Below are 19,602 nucleotides of genomic sequence, written 5' to 3'. Positions count from 1 at the left end.
CAGGTTTACTAAGTACTGAACAGGTCTGACTTTATCTGACACAAAGTTTCATTGTTTTATTATAGATTTTTTAAAATTTTTTTAAGAAATAGTATAATTGCTTCAAATTTTTAATACAAGATCTGCTAAGACCTGCTGAGGACTTACTAAACCTGAACGCGGCCATTATTACTTGATGTCTAACTTATCAATTGAAAAACAAAAGAAACCCGGAAGCTTCAAGAGGGCTCCACAGTGCGAGAATTTTATTTTTAATAAATAATAATCTTACCATGAATATTTTTCTGAAATTATTACTTTTATAGCAAAAGGGCTTTTAGTAGACTGTATTAGCTATAAATAATTATTAAATCATACAAATATTATCGCATTATCATAATAAATACTCGGGAGATGTCAATGAGAAAGCGTTGGCTGCTGGCGCGATGACTGAACTAACTTACCGGCTCGCGCGATCGTTAAGAAGTTGCAAGTCATTTCTTCTGCGCAGGTTTCGAAGCCGCGCGCATGTGCGCTACTTTTTTACAACTGCGTCATTTACTTTTACAGAAAATTTAAATTATTTTTTTATCAAATAAATTCCCGTAAAAAAAATAATTTTTTTATAGAAAAAATAATATATTTTTTATAGAAAAAAAAGTATATTTTTTTTATAGAAAAAACAATTTTTTTTAATGTAAAAAAAAAAATTTAATGTAAAAAAAAAATTTTTTATTTTTATTTTTATAAATTATAATTTATATTTTAAATAATTTATCATTTTTAATTTATATAAATCTTTGACCACACTAAAATTATCCTCAGAAATAGATATCTAACTATATCAATTGAAAAACAAAAGAAACCCGGAAGTTACGAGAGGGCTCTACTACGAGAATTTTATTTTTAATAAATAATTATCTTACCATGAATATTTTTCTAAAATTATTATTTTTATAGCAAAAGGGCTTTTAGTAGACTGTATTAGCTATGAATTATTATTAAATCATACAATTATTACTGCATTATCATGCTGAATACTCGGAAGATGACAATGAGAAAGCGTTGGCTGCTGGCTCGGCGACTAAACTGGTGTCATGGCGTACCGGCTCGCGCGACCGTTAAAAAGTTGCAAGTCATTTCTTTTGCGCGGCTTATCCGCGCAGATTTCGAAGCCGCACGCATGCGCGCTGCTTTTTTACAACTGCGTCATTTACTTTTGCAGAAAATTTAAATTATTTTTTAACAAATAAATTCTATCAAAAAAATTTGTTACAAGAGCTCATTTAAAAAAAAAAATAATTTTTTTATGAAAGAAAAATTAATTTTTTTTAGAAAAAAAAAATATTTTTTTCTTTTTTAAATAATTTTTTTATTGAAAAAAAATAATTTCCTTATGTAAAAAAAATAATTTTTTTTTTAATTCAATATTTTCAATTATTAAATAAAAGAATGACCATGCATTATTTGCAAAAAAATGTATTTAATAAATTTTTTTAATATTTAATATTTAATAATACTATTATTGAATTAAATTGAGCTAATAATTAATCAACATTGCTTGATATCTAACATCAATTGAGAAACAAAAGAAACCCGGAAGTTCCGAGAGGGCTCTACAATGCGAGAATTTTATTTTTAATAAATAATTATCTTACCATGAATATTTTTCTGAAATTATTATTTCTATAGCAAAAGGGCTTTTAGTAGACTGTATTAGCTATGAATTATTATTAAATCATACAATTATTACTGCATAATCATGCTAAATACTCGGGAGATGACAATGAGAAAGCGTTGGCTGCGGGCTCGGTGACTGAACTAGTGTCATGGCGTACCGGCTCGAGCGACCGTTAAAAAGTTGCAAGTCATTCCTTCTGCGCAGCTTACCGGCGCAGATTTCGAGGCCGCGCGCATGCGCGCTGCTTCTTTACAACTGCGTTGGTTACTTTTACATAAAATTTAAATAATTTTATTAACAAATAAATTAAGAAAAAAAATTATATTTGATTTTAATATTTAAAATTTTAATAATGAAAAATATTAAATTTTATAGATACAAATTCAAATTTAATAAATTGTTAAATTTTAGGTAATTTAAAATAAATTCTTCAAGATTAATTTTTTATTAAATATTTTTGAAGATAATTTTACTGTGATGAAGAAGTTATATAAATTATAATTTATAAAAAAAAATTTTTTTATTGCATAAAAAAATTATTTTAAGTAACTTTGCTTTAAATTCCAGCTGTACATAATCCTAATCCATCCTGAAAGAAACATCAGACGAGGCAGAGGACCTTTCGCAGCTCCGAAGCATTCAACAATTGGTAGAACGAACGCTTCCAGCATGATCTCCACAGTAACGCTGACTGCTGTAACCTGTGATCAAAATAAAGCCGTCAAAGGGCACACCGTCACCACCAATGACTCTTCGACCCAAAGTGAGAGTAAGTGCTTTAACCCAAGTGATTTTACTAAAACTGACATGTTGATTATATTACAGTGCACGAAATAGAGCTGAAGGACTGCAAGAATGGGAGAGTCCTTGCTTCTGGGGTGACTAGGTCAACCCAGACTTCTCTCAACAACAATGAAACCGTCAATGACGATAAGTTAAACGAACTGGGAAGTGCTAAGTCGCTTAATGTTAAAATAGGAAACGGACCCGCGGTTAAGAAGGATGTGGCTTTATAGCAGAGCACCGGCTCCTTGATAAGTCGGAGCGAACTGCCCAACATCCTTCTTAAAGCCAATCTTGTACCTATTTCTAAGGAACCGGTTCAAGTCTAAAAAAAAGATTAGGTGTAATTATTATTAATTATCTGTTAATCACATATCTGATTGAATACTCGTTAAAAGATCTGTCTTAACGCTCAAACGTAATTTTATCTATCGACCGTTTGATCTTTTATTTATATCAATTTTAGGACCATAAAGAAAATTTTTTAAAATTTGTTTTTTTTTTTTTTTAATCAATTTTTTTGTATGATAATTTTTGTTGTCTATTTTTTTATAAAAAAAAAATTTTTTCAATCAATTTTTTGTACGAAAATGTTTTTTAAATTGATTTTTTTTTTCTAATTAATTCTTAGCACAACAATTTTTTAAAATTAATTTTTGGTAAACAATTGCTTTTTAAATAATTTTAAATTAGTCAAAAAAAAAAATTCTCTAATCATCGAATTGTAAAAACAAAAAAGTAGAATTTTAATTGAAAAAAAAAATTTATGACAAATTGTCGGTAAAATGGTTGTTATAAAAATTTGGATTAATTCCAAGTGTTCTATATATAAATTTAAAAATTTAAGGTGTAATTATTGAGTTATACTGTGATCATATTATAATATAATAAATAATAAAAAGTAAAAAATAGAAGGTATATATATCAACCAAAAATAAAATTTTTATACTTACCTCGACATGGTGGTTTAAATAATATTAATTATGTAAATATCAGACGTTATATATTATTTAAGTGGCCAAATTTATTGTAAAAAAAAAGCTTTCTTCTATAAATCTATAAAAAATTTAGCAAAGCATTAATGTGATTATATATATTGTGTACAAAGAATACTAATAATTATTATTTATTAATCTAAGCAATATGTAAATATTTAAAGTTTATAATTAGCTTAAAATAAAATTTATGTGTGCATGCTGTAAATATTATAAACCTCTGTACAGTTTTTCTTTTAATTGTATAGTAATCTCTTTTTAAAAAAATTAATTTACAAGCTTAAGGAATTGCTTATATAAATTGTCTATTGATAGTAAATTTAAATGAGAAAGAATCCGAATTATGTAGTGCAATTATTTAAAATAATTAGAGTATACGATTTTTGTTAAATTAATTTTAAATTTTTTATTTTTTTATCAAGTTTTTTAATTTTAATGCTAAGCAAAAAAATATTACTGAGCCCAATATTTTTTTGACTAGCTTATTTTTTTTTTAATAAAGTCAAAATATTATTTATTAAATTTGAAATTATAATTTTTTTGATAAAAAATTTTTAATTTATAAATTTTAGGAAATTATTTAAATATTTTTGTCTCAAATAAAAAATATAAATAATTTTAATAATTTTGTTAAAAATGCAATGCAAAACAATGTCAAAATAATGTAAAAAAAAAATAATTAAGGTGTAAAATAAAAATAAATGTAACTAAAAAAAAAAAAATTTTTTTAACCTGGAATAATTACCAAAATTTCATAATAAATGACATTATTTTTATTTCTATAGTTATAAATACATCTTTAAATATTTATACTAATGAATTTATAAAATTAAATGAAAAAAAGTAGTTTTAATAATTTTTTAAAGAAAATTATAATTGATAAATTAACTTAGTAGAGATATTTGTTTAGAAAAAAAAAAGGAGTTAGGTCTTCCAGAACTTACTACGGTCGCGGATGCCTTTTGACTTGGGGGCCTTTTTTTTTAAGTCCGTGGAAATAGACATGGCCTCTCGGGTCGATTCGCTTCCAGCAGCAGAACTGCCTCCAGCTACATCTGCTTCTTGGACACCTCCACCTCCAGCTTGGGCCAGCAAGGATTTTTTTATATTTGTGATCTGTTGAATCAATTATTCATAAAAAAATTGACAAAATATTAAATAGTTAATTTTTATAAATAATGAAAATAAAAATTTTTTTTAATTAAAATTTACAAGCAAAATTTATTTTTTAATTAAAATTTATCAGAAAATAATTAATAAGAAAAAAAAAACTTACATCTTGTTGAATACGTTCCTTATGACTAGTAGCATTACGCTTATTGATATTAGCACTGTTAACTTGCTGTTCAATGCAAGCCAAGATAGTTTCACAAGTTTCGCCCCAAGCTTCAAGAGTCTGCATAACAGCTCCAGTCTCTCCAGGCTTAACATCGCGCCCGAGTCCAGCATAGTCGACTTCCAGCTGGGAGTTCTTGTGATCAAGCTTACCATTAATGATATCCGCGTAGACAGCTTCAATAATAAGGTCCTCGAGCTCCCTTACATTATCAATCCCGAGCTCCGTAAGCAGAACCGAGTACGGAATGCACTTGGACTTTTCAGCCAAAGTCACGATGGTCAAATGCTGGAGCTTCTTCTTCTGCGTCGGAGTAAGCTCCAGCAAGTTGTCCTTGTTCTCCAGGTACTCTTTGTACGTCCCATACGCGAATAAATTTAAAGTGTTCCAGTACGCGCTGTGTGGCCCGTTCTTCAGCTCTATTATGTTCGGCATGTCCAGCAACTCTCCAAAGACGTTAACTCCTGGAGCCTCGATCGCCTGCTTGACCAGCTGCAGAGCTGCTGCACCTTTTGCTGATTTTGCCAGAAGGACGAATTGCTCCAGTGGATTGTTTGACGACTTTTCAGTCGACACCAATGGCTCCGTCATGTTACTGCTTCCAGTCATTTTAATCCTGGAATTTTTTTTTTTTTAATTAAATTTTGTTTTTAATAATTTAATTGCTTTAAGACTCTAAAAAATTTTTTAATGTCTGTCAACTTCAGTGTTATTGCTGAATTACTAAAAATCAAAAAATTGTCAAGTGTCTGCTAACTTTAGCCTCATAAAAAATCAGCTTAAACTTGACATTTTTAAATTTTGTCATCAAAAATATTTTAATTCAAAATTTTTCTATCATTAATTGTTAGTTATATATACCATGATAATAAATAAAACACTCACTTGTATTTTTTGAGGTTAAGATCGGTAACAAAAATTTATTATCTGCGAAAAAATAAATAATGGTCAAAATTAATTAATAATTCAATTAAAATTATAGTAAATAACAAAGGCTTACAAATATTTTTTTAATAATAATTTATATATAAATTTACGTCATCTGTTCGAGCAAAAAAATTTTTCTCTCAGCACAAAACTCACTTAGCTCGGGTATGGCGCAAATTACCCAATGAAAATAGTGTAAAATAAAAAGTTAAGTTGGCAACATGAAAATAAAATTAATTCGAAGTAACAATCTTACCATCCGTCGAAAAAATGAAACCCTCTAATCTCACATGTGATATTAGCACAAATCTTAGCACTAACCTCACATGTGTAATGTCATCAGCGGAATCCGTAAGATGACGCTGCAATCAGGAGGCGCGAATTTAAATTGTCCGATAATATGTAAAACTATAATTGTTAATAACAAATACAACATCCGGTTAAATCAACGTCCAAAAAGAAATCTTTATGGCTCATAAATTTTGGGTAACACTCTTTTGGAGTAAACAATAAATAAATAAATCCTTGTAAACCTCTTCAAAACGAAAAAATATACACTTGAATATTATGACCCACACGTGTCGCCTAACAATTAGACCTTTGTGGAAACACATAAAAAGAAAACACATGTTGAACCTTTCAAGGGATTCCCTTAACCATTTAGATATCCTACAACAACATTTCCCAAAAGCAATAAAATATAAATACAAAATAAGAAAACTTAAAATTATAAAATTCAAATAACAATGGCACGGTTGTTACATGAATAATTAAGGAAATATTAAAATAACTTTTAAATATTCATCGTAAATTGGAAATTGTATTTCTATAATAAGTAATATATTTTTATAATCGATTCATTTTTATATATATATATGTATCGACATGGGTTTTCTCTGTGGTTTCCCCGTGTCACTGTTCCAAGAGCCTGAGAGAAAGGGGTGAAGAGCAGGGCAAATGCGATACACCATGCACAAGTCGGACCACAGCCACAACAATAGAAATTAATTAATGAATAATTATGTTATTATAATAATATCACTGTTGATAAGTAAATGATAGTATTCAAAATTAACTTAATAATAATAATAATAATAATAATAATAAGTTAGTATAATAGTATTATAATGTTAACAATAATAGTAATTACAAAATAGAAACTTAAGGTATAAGAAACTTGGTGTAATAAGACAACCCCTACCCTAATATATATATACATATATTTTCAGTTTCTTATATTGTAGATATACATGTAAAAAGCAAAAAGTATAAGTGTATTTCGAGATAAGTTTAGTTGTATGTATTAGTGTAAGCGTCAAGCGAAGTACGAATTATAATAGTTTGAGTATATATGTGTGACGTATTGAGGGGCGACGTGAGGTCGGAGGTTTCGAGCCGACATTTTTGTAACTCACTTCTCCTTGAAAGCCCACAGAACTGTATAATCTACCCTCTGTAATTCAAATCATAATCTTATATTTAAATGTTTAGTCAATAAATGAAATAAGTACATTTTACACGATTTAATAACCAAATAACAAGTCGTTCAGTATAATTAATTTAAATTCAAATTTCCTTTTCCCGCACTGGAACCGAGTATTTTAATACTCCCGGGCGAAAAAACGACGGTAGGTAACGCTCGAGTCAATAAAACAATTCGCAACTAGATGGAGGCATAACACATGTGAGGTTAGAGGTTACTTCGAATTAATTTTATTTTCATGTTGCCAACTTAACTTTTTATTTTACACTATTTTCAACCTCCCTGGGTAATTTGCGCCATACCCAGAAAAGTGAAACAAAAAACAAATAATAAAAAATAATGGCAAGTGTTGAATAATGGAAATAATTGAAAAATGTGCAAAGACTAGTAAACGTAGAAAAAGGTTAAATAAAAGTCGAAGGAAAAACAGAAACAAGTATTATAATAAATGTGAACTAAAAAATAATTACAATAAACAATTTAATGATCGTCAGTCATATAATAATGTGAATAACAAACATATGATCGATATAATGGGATTTCAAGTACCTGACTCTTTTTGGGAGACTTATAAATTTGCTCAGGATTGGCAACAGAAGTATGTATCATTTTTTATTATTATTATGTTTAACAAAATTATTATTGTTAAATAAAAAATTATTTCATTTAGCAAAATTTTAATTTTTCAGGTTCAAATTCAAAATTCTTGGTCAAGTATTGAAATACAAATAAATCATGAAAATTAAGTTAGCCAACATCTAAAAATTTTTAGAATTTTTTTTTATTGAAAAATTATTTTTAAAAAAATAAAAGAAAAAATTTTTAAAATTACACATGCAATTTTTTTTAAATATTTTTTTTTTCTAATTTAATTATTTAAAAAAAAATCAAAACATTAAAAACGTCGGCTAATTTTATTATGATAAAAAAATTATAACAAAACTTTTTTATAAAAAATTTAACTCTACAAAAAAAGTCCGTCAATTTGGATCTATCTCGCTTTTTTCTGTCCAAAATTAGAATTTAAAGTTATAAAACTTATCCGTAGTTTTCAAAAGTTTCAAGTAATTTTATTTTAATTAAATAAAAAATTTAATTAAAAAAAAAAAAAAATTAAAAAATTGATTTTTAGAATCAAATAAATTAAAAATGCAATTTTTTTTAAATAATTTTTAGAACAAATTTTTTTGTTGAAGAAAATTAAAAAATTGTCAAGTGACAGCTAACTTTAATGTCATGAAGATAAAAATAATTTTTGATAAAGAATTAAATTTTCTACAAAAAAAGTCATTTTTTTGGGATTTTTTTGTAAAGACCAATGAAGAGATAGAACTGTGAACTTTTTACTATTCATTGATACATATTTTAAGAGTATAAAATTAAATTTTGAGTAAAGTTAAGCATCTTTTAAATTTATTATTATTAAATTTTGATTTTTAATAAATTATCAATTTTCAGGCATCAAGTTGCGTGGTGGAGATCCAAGTGCATAGCATTAGAGCACAAAAATCTGGTTCTAAAAAATAAAATCCGTGAGATCATCAATAATTGCAATCACAATCATGTCAATTATCAGCATCAACAAGTTCATAATCATGAAAATAGATTAGGAGAGCTAGAAGATGCTGGACGTCCAGAGCCCAATCAAGAACTATATCAGTATCAAAATCAGAATAATTTTTATCAACAAGCTGAAGAAGAAGCAGAAGAAAATAATGAAGAGCTAGAGCTAGAGTTTGAGATTGACGAAGGAATGATGAAATTCCTGGAGCAAAGTGCTCGGCATAAAGAGGAGCTGAAGCGAAAACGGGAGCTGGAAGCTGAGGAAGCCCAGGTCACTTGGGTGTCTCATGAAAACGACGATAAGATCAAGTTAGAAGAAACTACGCTGCTGTACGGAAAAGACAAGTCCAAAATCATTGCTATTGAAACGAGGATGCAAGTGGAGGTTGATCAGTACAAAACTCAACACCAGCCGGAATACTGGCCCATTATTCCTCTTAAGTTGTAATTAAATAATTAATTAAATTTGTAAGTGATGATTTTTTTCAGAACAATAAAATATCTGAATTTATAAGATTTGTTTTATTAAAATTGTAATTTATTTTAATTATTAAAAAAAATTGTCAATTTTTTTAATTCAAGTCTCCGGTAAAATTTCTAAGTTGTTCTTTTTTTGTAATTTTACTCATTTATTTAAATAACAATTCATTTTTTCAGAGTTGCAGATGGATTATCAACCGTGCAATTCAAGAACTGAGAAATCATAAAAATCTTTTTTGCATTGACTGACATGGATGCATTTCTTTCGAATTTTATCTCTGACAAATCCTCTGTTAATATCGCATATACATTTTTTTTCGCCAGTCTGAAAAAAAAAACTTTGTCATTTTTTAATTTAATTTGTCAATTAAATACTAATTTTTTTATCTTTTGTTCTAGACACTTTGAAAAGTCGAGTGGATGATTTTTAATTGATTTAATCTCTCCGATGAGATTAAAAATTATTTTTTAATTGAAAAAAACCCATGCGGAGAATTTTTTTTTTTAATTTAGAAACATGAAATATGATTATTCATTAAAAAATTTTAAAATATGAAAATTTTTGCTTTCTTTGAAATAACAAGTTTAAATATTGTAAAAAAAATTGCATCGAATTTTTTTGTAATTTCTACAAATGCATTTTTTTTTTTTTTTTTCAATTCTCTCTTAAATTATTTTTTTTTTTTTTTTAAATCAAAAGATGGTCAGTTAAAATTTAATTTTAATAATATTAATGTTAATAATTTATGATTTTTAATTTTTTACGGATTTATTAACAAGAGAAAATAAAAAATAATTTTTATAAAAATTTAGTAATAATTTTTAGAAAAATAAACAGTTATTATTCTGAAAATTTAAATAAATTTTTTGAAGTATTTGTTACTAATTTGACATTTGAAATTTGTTTCAGCTAAAATAAAAATAATTTTTATCTTTCTTCTTATTTCAGAAATTTTTCTTCGAACTTCAAAAAATTTTCATATTAATTAAAGTAATAATTATAAATTTTTTTCACCAGAATTAAACAAATGGATCTAACATACTGCACCATACAAGTTCCTTCACAATGTTCTCCACCATACCCGGCAACCGTACCTGCTGTCTCTGTACATTTAAGTTTGTCCATTGTTTCCTTTGTACTGGCGTCACTTTGCCACCCTTGGAAATCTAAAACTCATTTTATAAAATTAGTCCCAACTTATTAAATAATAGCATCACAAATAATTTTCTAATATTATAATGACTTCTCACATAAAATTCCCACAAAAATAATAATTAAGAATTTCATTAAAATTTTTTTTCACTTGCTAAAGTAAGAAAAACAAAAAAGAAACTGGTTAAAAAAAATAGATTTATTTTGACGAAGGAACCTGTATTTATACTTAAAAAAAATGCGTATTGGAATATTTTTCGGTGAAAGTCGAGGACAAAGTTTTAATTTGAATTTCAAATACAAATTTATTTATCCCAAAAAATGCGTCTGATGTTTTTAAATTCTCACGTAGTTGATGAAGTTGTTACGCAACTTGATTTGATAAAAAGTGGAATTTAATTTAATTGAAATTAAATAAATTAGAACCAGATTTTCGTGCTCTAATGCTACGCACTTTCTCCATCCTGAAAATTTTTAGAAGCATTTTTTTATTGTAATTAATTTGTTCAAAAAATTTTTAAAATTGACAGCTGACCGCTAACTTCAGTATTATAATTATAAATAAATCGTACTTGAGCTTTTGAATTAAAAAAAATTGTTTCTTGTAATTGAAATCTTCAAGAAAATATTTGCATAGTAGTTTTACACCTACAACAATTATTCAATTTGTTATTAATAAATTAAAATTAACTGGCTAACAGGTAGTAAACTATAGCTTTTTTGTGAGTTTCTGTACGAAAAGAGGTGCTACTAAAAGATCTTTTTCTTTACATAAAATGCTTCAAATTTAAAATTTTTTGCATATAAAAATAAGATAATCCTTCTTTAATATCAGTTATGCATTAAAAATTGAATTTTGATCAATTAATATTATTTATTTAAGGACGCAGTAATTGGTACCAAAAAAATGAACATGCTTGTATTATCGCGAATGTTTTCAATAATCCGCAGTAATAGAAGCACCTCTATTTGTATGCATCTGTACCAATTACTGCGGGTGTAAAATGCATATATTTTAAATTAAAAAGAAAATATTGCCCGTCAATTGACAGTTCAAGTTGCCTTAAAATTGCTCTTAGTTAAAAATAAATTATAAACAGAAATTGATAAAAAATAAAACAAATAAATCAAAGTTGATAAAAAATACAAGCGGTCATCATAATAAAGAATTTGTTGTGTTAAATTAAGCAGAAAAACTTTCAAACCAAGAAATTTTCATTAAATTAAGTGAATGTAACTTTATTCAAAATTTTTTCTGATTGATTTAAAAAAATTCAAAATGATTTTTTTAAAATCAAGATTTGTGTTTCTTCGATAAAGCTAATTTTTTTGATTACTATAAAAACTCTGCTTGTTATGTTATATATACATCATTATTCCGATCATTATTATTAATTGATATGAATTCAAATTATTTCAGGAATACGTTTTTCTAATCCATTCATTTTATTAAACAAATAATTATCTTTCAAACGTATTTGATTAATTTCTTATATGATCCCGAAGTTGTTTATCATTGAATTTCATCCGCAGTGATAGACACGCAGTAATTGGGTCATTCGCAGTAATTGGCACGCAGTAATAGAGACAAACTCTTTTATGCCCGCAGTAATACATGCATATGAACTTTTTTTTTTAAATGCTTATTATTTGAAGAAAATATTAGTTTATCGCACTCTTGATTTTTTTTGAGTCAATAATGAGTCAAACTTTGGTTTAAAAAAAAAAATTATTGTTATTTTTTAATAATTTAAGAACAATGCTTTTGAAGTAAGACTTACCGAAAAAACCGCAGTAATACTCACAATTACTCTGTAGATGGCGCAGCAGTATAATTTTACAATCACAACATAACCTTTATTAATAGAAATTAGACACACTGAAAAATTTTAAATTACTAGAATTCAAATTTGCGCGCGCATGAATTTAAGGTTCTGCGCATATTTTGATGCTTTGATATATTTGACCAATCACGTTACGAATAGTTTTTTTTTCATTTAAATTATAAAAGTGGAATGTAACCTATAACTTAATAACAACACAAAAGTATTGAACAAATAAGTTTATCGACAGCCTCAATAATAAAAAAATTAAAAGCTAGCAACAACAAATCCAAAGCAAGATAAAAATGTCGAACGTACTAGAAGTCGACGAGTCAATAATAACTAACAATTTATTGCTACCAGAGAACAAACAACAAGACGAAGATTTAAACAGTCTTTTAAAAAGTTTCGAGTCTCCAGCGTCAGTGACTTTTAAACCGCATCCAGGAGTTTGCATCAAGGCAAAAACTGACAAAAATGAAAAGGTATTTATAAACTTGTGTCACACTAAAGAAATTCCTGCCCCGGAAGATTTGACAGATATTGAGTTCGAGAACATGCTGAAAGAAGAACCTCCGTCTTGGTCGATTCCCATGAGCGTCGGCTACGAGAGATTCGAGTCCGCGAAAGACGGGACCAAGTGTCCGACCTACGACATCGCGATCAACAGTGAGTACTTCCAGAAGTGCGAGAGCAAGTTCCACTTCATGCAGTTCACCATTTGGACCATTCTGTCCGCGATTGAGGCAAAATACGACAAGGTCCTCAGTGCTGATAACTTTGTCATCTTCAAGAACCGCAAGGTCAATGGAACTCTCCACGAGCACCGGGTCGAGAAGCGCAAGCCCAAGAAACCCAAGGAGCTGCTCCAGGAACGCAAGCCGCTGATTCAAGAAATTAATTCTGCGGTTAAAGATGCTGCGGTCAAACAGGATTCTTATGTGCTGCTGAGGGAACCCAAGGAAGGACAGATGCTGAAGAGTATTGGCTACTTCAGACTTCCTAATAAGCTGGTCAATGATAAGGACATCAAGGTCCAAGTCAACCAGGAGAGGGTTGTTGTTAATGTTGATAAATTACACTACCTTGTTGATCTCTTCGTGCCTTTTAGTATTAAAACTGACAAAGTTGCTGCTCATTATGATCCTAATTTACAAGTATTTATTTATTTATTTATTCATTTATTTATTTTTTTTTTTTTTTAAATATATTAATATAATTTTTGTTTCAGGTCTTGAGACTCGATATGCCAGTACTTTTGGGATAGGAATAATTAAGAAATTATTGATTCGATTTAAGACATAGCTTGTAGAGTTTATAAACTATTTTTTTATAAATTAATTATATCAAATTTGAAAATGCCAAATTTCTTTAAAAATAATACTTTAAATTTAAATTGAGAAATTTGACTATTTTTTTTTTTTTTTGACAAATGAAAATTTTTTTAACTTCGTTTTTAAAAATTTGCAATTTTTTAAATTTTGTTTGTAAAAATTTGAAATTAACGAACAAAAATTTTATTTGTCAAAAAAAAAAAAATTATAAAAATAGTCAAATAAGTAAATACTTGATTTAAAACTAAAATTAAGACATCTGATAATTTTTTAAGATTTTTTTTTACAAATAAATTATTATAAAAACGAAATTTTTTTAATTTCGTTTGTAAAAATTTGAAATTAACAAGCAAAAATTTTATTTATTAAAAAAAAAAATCATAAAAATAATCAAATAAGTAAATACTTGATTTAAAACTAAAATTAAGACATCTGAAAATTTTTTACAAATAAATTATTATAAAATTTGTTAATTTCATTTCTAAAACTTTAAAATTAACTATGAAAAAAATTTTTTTTATTTCTCTAATAATAATTTATTAATTGAATAAAATAAAAAAAATAAATAAATAGTTAAAAATTAAAATTAACAAACTTGACAATTAAAAAAATTTTTTTTGACCTATAAATCATAAAGAAAATTTTTTTTAAATTTTACTTGTAAAAATAACGAATTTTTCTTTTAGTAATTTATTTGTTGAATAAAGTAAAAAAAAGTCAGATGAATAAAATACTATTAGTTTATGACCGTATAAAAAAAAAAGCACATAAGGTAATTATTGTCATTATTAAGTTACTATTTATTGTTATAATTATTTTTCTATGTCTCAAATTTTCTGGTAAAAAAAAGGAAAAAAAATGGAAATTTTTTTTTTTTTTTTTTTTTTTTTTTCCAAACGAATTACAGAAAAATTAAGTATCGACTTGAAATTTTTTGTAATTAAAAGTTTATAAAAAATGATAAGAAAGATAAATTTTAAATAAAAAAAAATAATTTAAATAAATTATTTCTTCACTCATAAGAATTCAGTGTAGAATTCCTTACGTTCAAGGCCTATGAGTGCGAAAAACTGTGGCAAGAAGTAAACTGTGAGTACACCAAACAGAAAACAGAACAAGAATTTATAAGTCAAGTCGCAGATGATTTTAGCCCGGTTTTCCAGGGAGTTTTCGCTGTTGATCAATGCCTGAGAATCTAAGTGCATAATGGCACTAACTACTCTGTAAGTGATATGCTTAATAATTGCTTTGTTGGGGATGATGCAGCTGAACCCGATGATAAATCTCAAAAAAATGCAAAGAAGACCCCAGCAAGAGGGTAAAATAATTTCATAGGGTGGAGACTCCAGTGCAGGTATCAATAACCCAGTCTTGTAATTAAGCCACGCTCCAAAGTGGATTCCTGCTGTCACTGAGACGACCATCGCAGTGTCACCCCTGAAAAATGGTGAGTTTTAAAAAAAATAATTTTTTTTTTTTAAATTATGTATGTTGAAAATTAATTTTTAAAATTACCTTGTAGGTGTCCACCGATCACTGCAGGGATAATAAACGATAGTGAGAACACTGATGATGAGAAATGTCAGAAGAATCCATAAATTGGTGAATAAATAAATATCAATTAGACTAATTATTGGTATTAGGACAACCATGAGGACTACGGCGAGTAATAAACCCGCGACAATATCCAGTATCGTGTGCATGCCGAGATAAAGACGGCTTATACAAATTAATGTACACCTAAATAGACAATTAAAGATAATTAATTTTTTTAGGTACATTGAACTCTCGTCAGTGGGTTCTTTAATTAATTTGTGTAGACAGATGAAGAGTTTAATCTAATGTAATTACCATGTCGTAACGAATATTAATCCTAGTGGTACGGAGTAATTGTAACGGTTAATTGTAAATATTATAATGCTAAATGGAATTGCAACACCTATTGCTGCGTGTGTTGATGGCATTCCATATTCCTGAGACCATTTCTTTTGGAGTCTTATTGCTGGAGGACATTCTGGTCGAGGCCATCGGATTATATCTTTTAGTATTTGACCTGAAAATTTTAATTACAATTTTAATTTTTTATTTTTTTGAATTTAATTAAAAGAAATCGACATCTGTTGTCGATTTTATGGATTTTTACAACTAAATTATTGTGAAAAAATTTTAATAAAAAAAATTCCACTTCTAGAAATTAGAAAAAAAATTGTCAGGTGTCTGCTGATTTCAGTATTATATTTTTTATCACAAATCAAGAATTTTACTGCTTATGTCAGTATCATAATTTTTATGACAAATAAAGAAATCTAAATAAAAAAATTTATGACACTGAAATCAGCAGACATCTGACAATTTTTTAAAAATTTTTCTTATAAAAAAATTTGCTTGTGTAAACTTTTTTTTTAATTTTTACCAGTGAATTTTTTTATTGAAATTTTTTACAATAATTTATTTGTTATAAAAAATTATATTAAAGTTAGCAGTCGACAATTTTTTATTTTTTTTTAACAAATAAATTTGTTCTGAAAAATTATTTAAAAAAAATTATAATTTTAATTTTTTTTAATTTTTATGTCAATTTTTTTATGACATTAAAGTTAGCTGGCGCTTGACAATTTTTTCATTTTTTTTAACAGTAAAATTTATAATAAAAAATTATTTAAAAAAAATTGCATTTGTAATTTTTTAAAATCTCTAAATGTCATTTTTTTTTCTCATTTATTTTTGCCATAATTTATTTGTTAAAAAATTTTTTAAATTAATAAATATATGCTAAATTAAATAAAAATAAATTTTGTAGATATTTAATAATTTTTATAATTTTTTTTAACAAATAAATTATGGCAAAAAAAATTGACATTTAGAAATTTAGAAAAATTAAAAAATCCAATTTTTTGGCACTAATTTTTTTGTTAAATAAAATTTAAAAATTCTCTAGTGACTGCTAATTTTAATGAAAATAAATTTAGCAGATATTAAATAATTTTTAGAATTTTTTTTTAACAAATAAATTATGGCAAAAAAAATTGACTTTTAGAAATTTAAAATAATTAAAAATCTAATTTTTTTAAAAATATTTTTTTGGAACAAATTCTTCTGTTAAAAAAAATTTTTTAAATGATTGTGACTGATAATTTTAATGAGAATAAATTTAGCAGATATTTAATAATTTTTAGAATTTTTTTTAACAAAAAAATTAGAAAAAAAAATTGACATTTAGAAGTTTAAAAAAATTAAAAAATTCTCTAGTGACTGCTAACTTTAATGTCATCTAAATTAATTCTTATTAAAAATTGTAATTAAAAAAAAAAAAAAAAATAGCTTACCTATTGTCATAATAATACCCCAGACCAAAATGACTCTCCGTGCAACAACCGCATCAATATTCCAAAACAGAAAGGGAATAAACGTAGTATAAAAAATCTCATCACCCAACTGAGTGCTGAACAAAAACAAATAATACCAATAATAATTACTAATAATCGGCGACTTGAACTCTTTAGCTTTAACTTTGGTGATTTCATTATTGTCATCACAATTACAATCTGTAGAATTGACTTGTGCTTTACCACTTTGATTACTTCGATGATTATGACATAAATTACTATTATTTATAGATAAACAACCATTTTTATTTTTTCTAGATCCATTTTTGGGACACAGACCACTTGTTTCTCCATTTTTATCAACCACAATCTCGGAATAATAAACACCAAAAAATTTTTGAATTTTTGCAACCAATTCGGCATCTTTTAAGTAATTTATTACATCCATTACTAACAATTAATAATTAACATATATTATTTAAATAACACTTAATAAATTTTTTTTAAATTTAACACTTAACACCCGCGAAAATACACAACATTTTTTTAAAAATATTTTTGCATCAAGGATGCGAATTAAAAAAGAACTTTGAATCTATAGATAAGCGCGAATATTAAATACCGATGATAGATTTGAATATTATCTGAGTACGTGTAATGCAATTGAGGTTTTTAGTGTCGATAAAAAAATAATTTAAATAAATAATTGTTTATGAGCACTCAGAAGTCGGGTAATGCTTGGTTTGTATATTTATATTTAAATATAGTAATATGTAGCAAGAGTTGCCAATATTTTTTGCCGCATTAGCCATCGGAATTACTTTACAGGTATGAACAGTGTGGTACGATAATAATAATCAACCGCATTGAATATCGAGTGTGAGGCTTAAGAATGGATGTGAGTGTACTGGTTACAAAGCCGTAAATTGATTGTGTTTTCAGTGTGTTTATTATTGATGGTGAACTTTGTACTTGTACCAAGTTTAGAAGAGAATATTTTTCCCAGATGGCTATTAGTGGTTCTTTAGATCGTCATTTTTTGTCGGTAATGTCACTTTTGTTGGTAAGTAGAAATTACACTAAAGTTGGCAGACACATGAGTGTGAACTAGTCGACATCTGATAATTTTTTAATAATTTATAAACAATTCCCTGATAGCCACCTTACCTATAACTTACTGTCAATCTACGTCCGCAATTTGAAGCAAACTTGACGGAAAGAGTTGGCAAAGCGAGCGATTACCTATTAGTTACCTATAACTTACTCTGCAAATAGACGTCAAAACTTGCTATACAAGTATTTCCTTCAAATTGTAGTAAAGTTGAAAGGAAATTTAACTACAAGTTTGATTGTTAACTTGTATTCAAGTTGCGGCCGTAGATTTCCGTCAATTTGCTTACAAGTGTTGTTGAAAGAAGAATTACCGCCCACTTGATGTATAAATTAACCGTAACTGCTGGAAGTCAACACTTACTGAGAAAGCGCTGGCTATCAGGGTTAATTTGTTACAGAAAAAAATGGTATCAAAAAATGCATATGGAAATTTTCACAAGTTTTTTCTATGCAATTTTTTATGACACTGAAGTTAGCCGTCAGCTGTCAATTTGAAAAATTTTAATAATAAATCAATTACAATAAAAAAATGCTTCTAAAAATTTTTATTAATTTTCTCATGTGAAACTTTTTAATTAATTTTTTATTTAATAATTTTTGTTGCGTCACTTCTGTCCTAAAAGAGGTAAGATAAATGTAGTACACAGGGAAAAAAATTGAGATTTTTCCTATTTTTGCATAGGAAAAATTCCTATGGACATAGGGTAACATAGGAATTTTTTCTTTATTAACATGACAGAAATATCCATGTGACTTAGGAAAAATTCATTTATGACATGAAAAAAAATTTTTTTTTCAATTGAAAAAAAATAGAAATCGAAAAAACACCCCGTGTAAAAAAAAATTTTCCTAAAAAAGTCATAAGCTTAGGATCTTAAACGTGACACAATTTAGGATATTTTTAGGACAAATTTATGACACAAAACCGAAATGAAATTTCGATTTTAGAAAAATATTGTCGCAATTACTCAGAGAAAAAAATGTTGTAAAAAGTACTTTTATGACAATTTTAGGACACTTATGACTACTTTAGGATACTTTTATGACAATTTTAAAATACTTTTATGACTATTTTAGGACACTTATGAAAAATTTTAAATTTTTAATTCCTATACTAAAATAGGAAAAATCCCTATGTTTTTTTCGCCGCGTAGCATTTCTTCTTAATAAAAAATTATTAATTCCATTTTATTCACCAGATCAAAAGAACAAAAAACTTGATATGCAAAGCACATTCCGCTAAAGGAAGAATAAAATATAAGGTAAGTTTTTGTATGAACAATGAATTACATTACAAATTGTACTTATCTAATTTTTTACAGTTAGATCAATTTTCCACGGAAATTTTGCATCAAGGCGTATTGTTTACACTTGTCGGGGAAGTTTCACTTGATAATCATTTACTATTTTCGGTAAGTTAATATCATTGAAATGTTGGCAAGTTTATTAATTTATCTTTTATTACAGATATTCAAGACTGTGACCACTTACATGTTTCTTTTCTTCCTATTTGAAGACAAAACTAAGACTTGAAAACAAACTTTCACAATAATCTAGTTACAAAAATGCTATATTTTAATGTCAATTTTATAACACAAATATAACTGAGTTAACACTAAAAAGTTA

The 19,602-nt window shown here is 26.7% G+C and overlaps 6 protein-coding genes across 9 annotated transcripts in view; 4 read left to right on the top strand and 2 right to left on the bottom strand.

Moving 5' to 3' along the window:
• Glurb (metabotropic glutamate receptor B) overlaps positions 1–3,130 on the top strand; it is a 100,782-nt gene extending 97,652 nt beyond the window's left edge. Inside the window, exons 14-15 of one of the 2 annotated variants that reach the window (XM_074257771.1) lie at positions 2,228–2,429; positions 2,486–3,130. In XM_074257771.1, the coding sequence (XP_074113872.1) occupies positions 2,228–2,429; positions 2,486–2,676 (393 nt within the window). In that variant the 3' untranslated portion in view covers positions 2,677–3,130. The remainder of the gene's footprint in view (positions 1–2,227; positions 2,430–2,485) is intronic. The other variant, XM_074257769.1, reaches the window with a different exon arrangement.
• Positions 3,131–4,188: 1,058 nt separating this feature from the next.
• Csn7 (COP9 signalosome subunit 7) lies at positions 4,189–5,883 on the bottom strand. Its single transcript, XM_074257532.1, has 4 exons — positions 5,775–5,883; positions 5,660–5,701; positions 4,715–5,390; positions 4,189–4,554 (listed from the first exon to the last, which is right to left on the bottom strand). Exons 3-4 carry the CDS (start codon positions 5,381–5,383, stop codon positions 4,363–4,365), a joined length of 861 nt encoding a protein of 286 aa, XP_074113633.1. The 5' UTR covers positions 5,384–5,390; positions 5,660–5,701; positions 5,775–5,883; the 3' UTR covers positions 4,189–4,362.
• Positions 5,884–7,483: 1,600 nt separating this feature from the next.
• LOC141536817 (uncharacterized) lies at positions 7,484–9,812 on the top strand. 2 transcript variants are annotated; one of them, XM_074257565.1, is made up of 3 exons: positions 7,485–7,782; positions 8,643–9,215; positions 9,405–9,812. In XM_074257565.1, the coding sequence occupies exons 1-2, from the start codon at positions 7,541–7,543 to the stop codon at positions 9,193–9,195; spliced, it is 795 nt and encodes a 264-aa protein (XP_074113666.1). In that variant the 5' UTR covers positions 7,485–7,540; the 3' UTR covers positions 9,196–9,215; positions 9,405–9,812. The 2 variants fall into 2 exon arrangements, with proteins under 2 accessions (XP_074113667.1, XP_074113666.1); XM_074257566.1 differs by lacking the exon at positions 9,405–9,812 and having other exon boundaries at positions 7,484–7,782; positions 8,643–9,261.
• Positions 9,813–12,392: 2,580 nt separating this feature from the next.
• On the top strand, positions 12,393–13,718 carry Pih1d1 (PIH1 domain containing 1). The gene is made up of 2 exons (XM_074257608.1): positions 12,393–13,360; positions 13,435–13,718. The coding sequence occupies exons 1-2, from the start codon at positions 12,509–12,511 to the stop codon at positions 13,468–13,470; spliced, it is 888 nt and encodes a 295-aa protein (XP_074113709.1). The 5' UTR covers positions 12,393–12,508; the 3' UTR covers positions 13,471–13,718.
• Positions 13,719–14,284: 566 nt separating this feature from the next.
• Positions 14,285–17,700, bottom strand: LOC141536843 (sphingosine-1-phosphate phosphatase 2). Its single transcript, XM_074257607.1, has 4 exons — positions 16,864–17,700; positions 15,389–15,590; positions 15,053–15,277; positions 14,285–14,974 (listed from the first exon to the last, which is right to left on the bottom strand). Exons 1-4 carry the CDS (start codon positions 17,309–17,311, stop codon positions 14,554–14,556), a joined length of 1,296 nt encoding a protein of 431 aa, XP_074113708.1. The 5' UTR covers positions 17,312–17,700; the 3' UTR covers positions 14,285–14,553.
• Positions 17,701–17,836: 136 nt separating this feature from the next.
• Positions 17,837–19,576, top strand: LOC141536845 (gustatory receptor 68a-like). 2 transcript variants are annotated; one of them, XM_074257609.1, is made up of 4 exons: positions 17,837–17,926; positions 19,176–19,238; positions 19,299–19,388; positions 19,444–19,576. In XM_074257609.1, the coding sequence occupies exons 1-4, from the start codon at positions 17,870–17,872 to the stop codon at positions 19,507–19,509; spliced, it is 276 nt and encodes a 91-aa protein (XP_074113710.1). In that variant the 5' UTR covers positions 17,837–17,869; the 3' UTR covers positions 19,510–19,576. The 2 variants fall into 2 exon arrangements, 1 of the variants encoding a protein (XP_074113710.1); XR_012480803.1 differs by lacking the exon at positions 17,837–17,926 and adding an exon at positions 17,982–18,601.
• Positions 19,577–19,602: the final 26 nt, after the last annotated feature.

Source organism: Cotesia typhae, unplaced genomic scaffold (genome assembly GCF_013202065.1).
Source record: "Cotesia typhae breed Kobodo isofemale line unplaced genomic scaffold, CoteBio_Ctyphae scaffold_45, whole genome shotgun sequence".
In the NCBI taxonomy this organism is placed as follows: Eukaryota; Metazoa; Arthropoda; class Insecta; order Hymenoptera; family Braconidae; genus Cotesia; species Cotesia typhae.
Note: the sequence above shows the minus strand (reverse complement) of the source record. Positions and strands in the feature narration are given on the sequence as shown.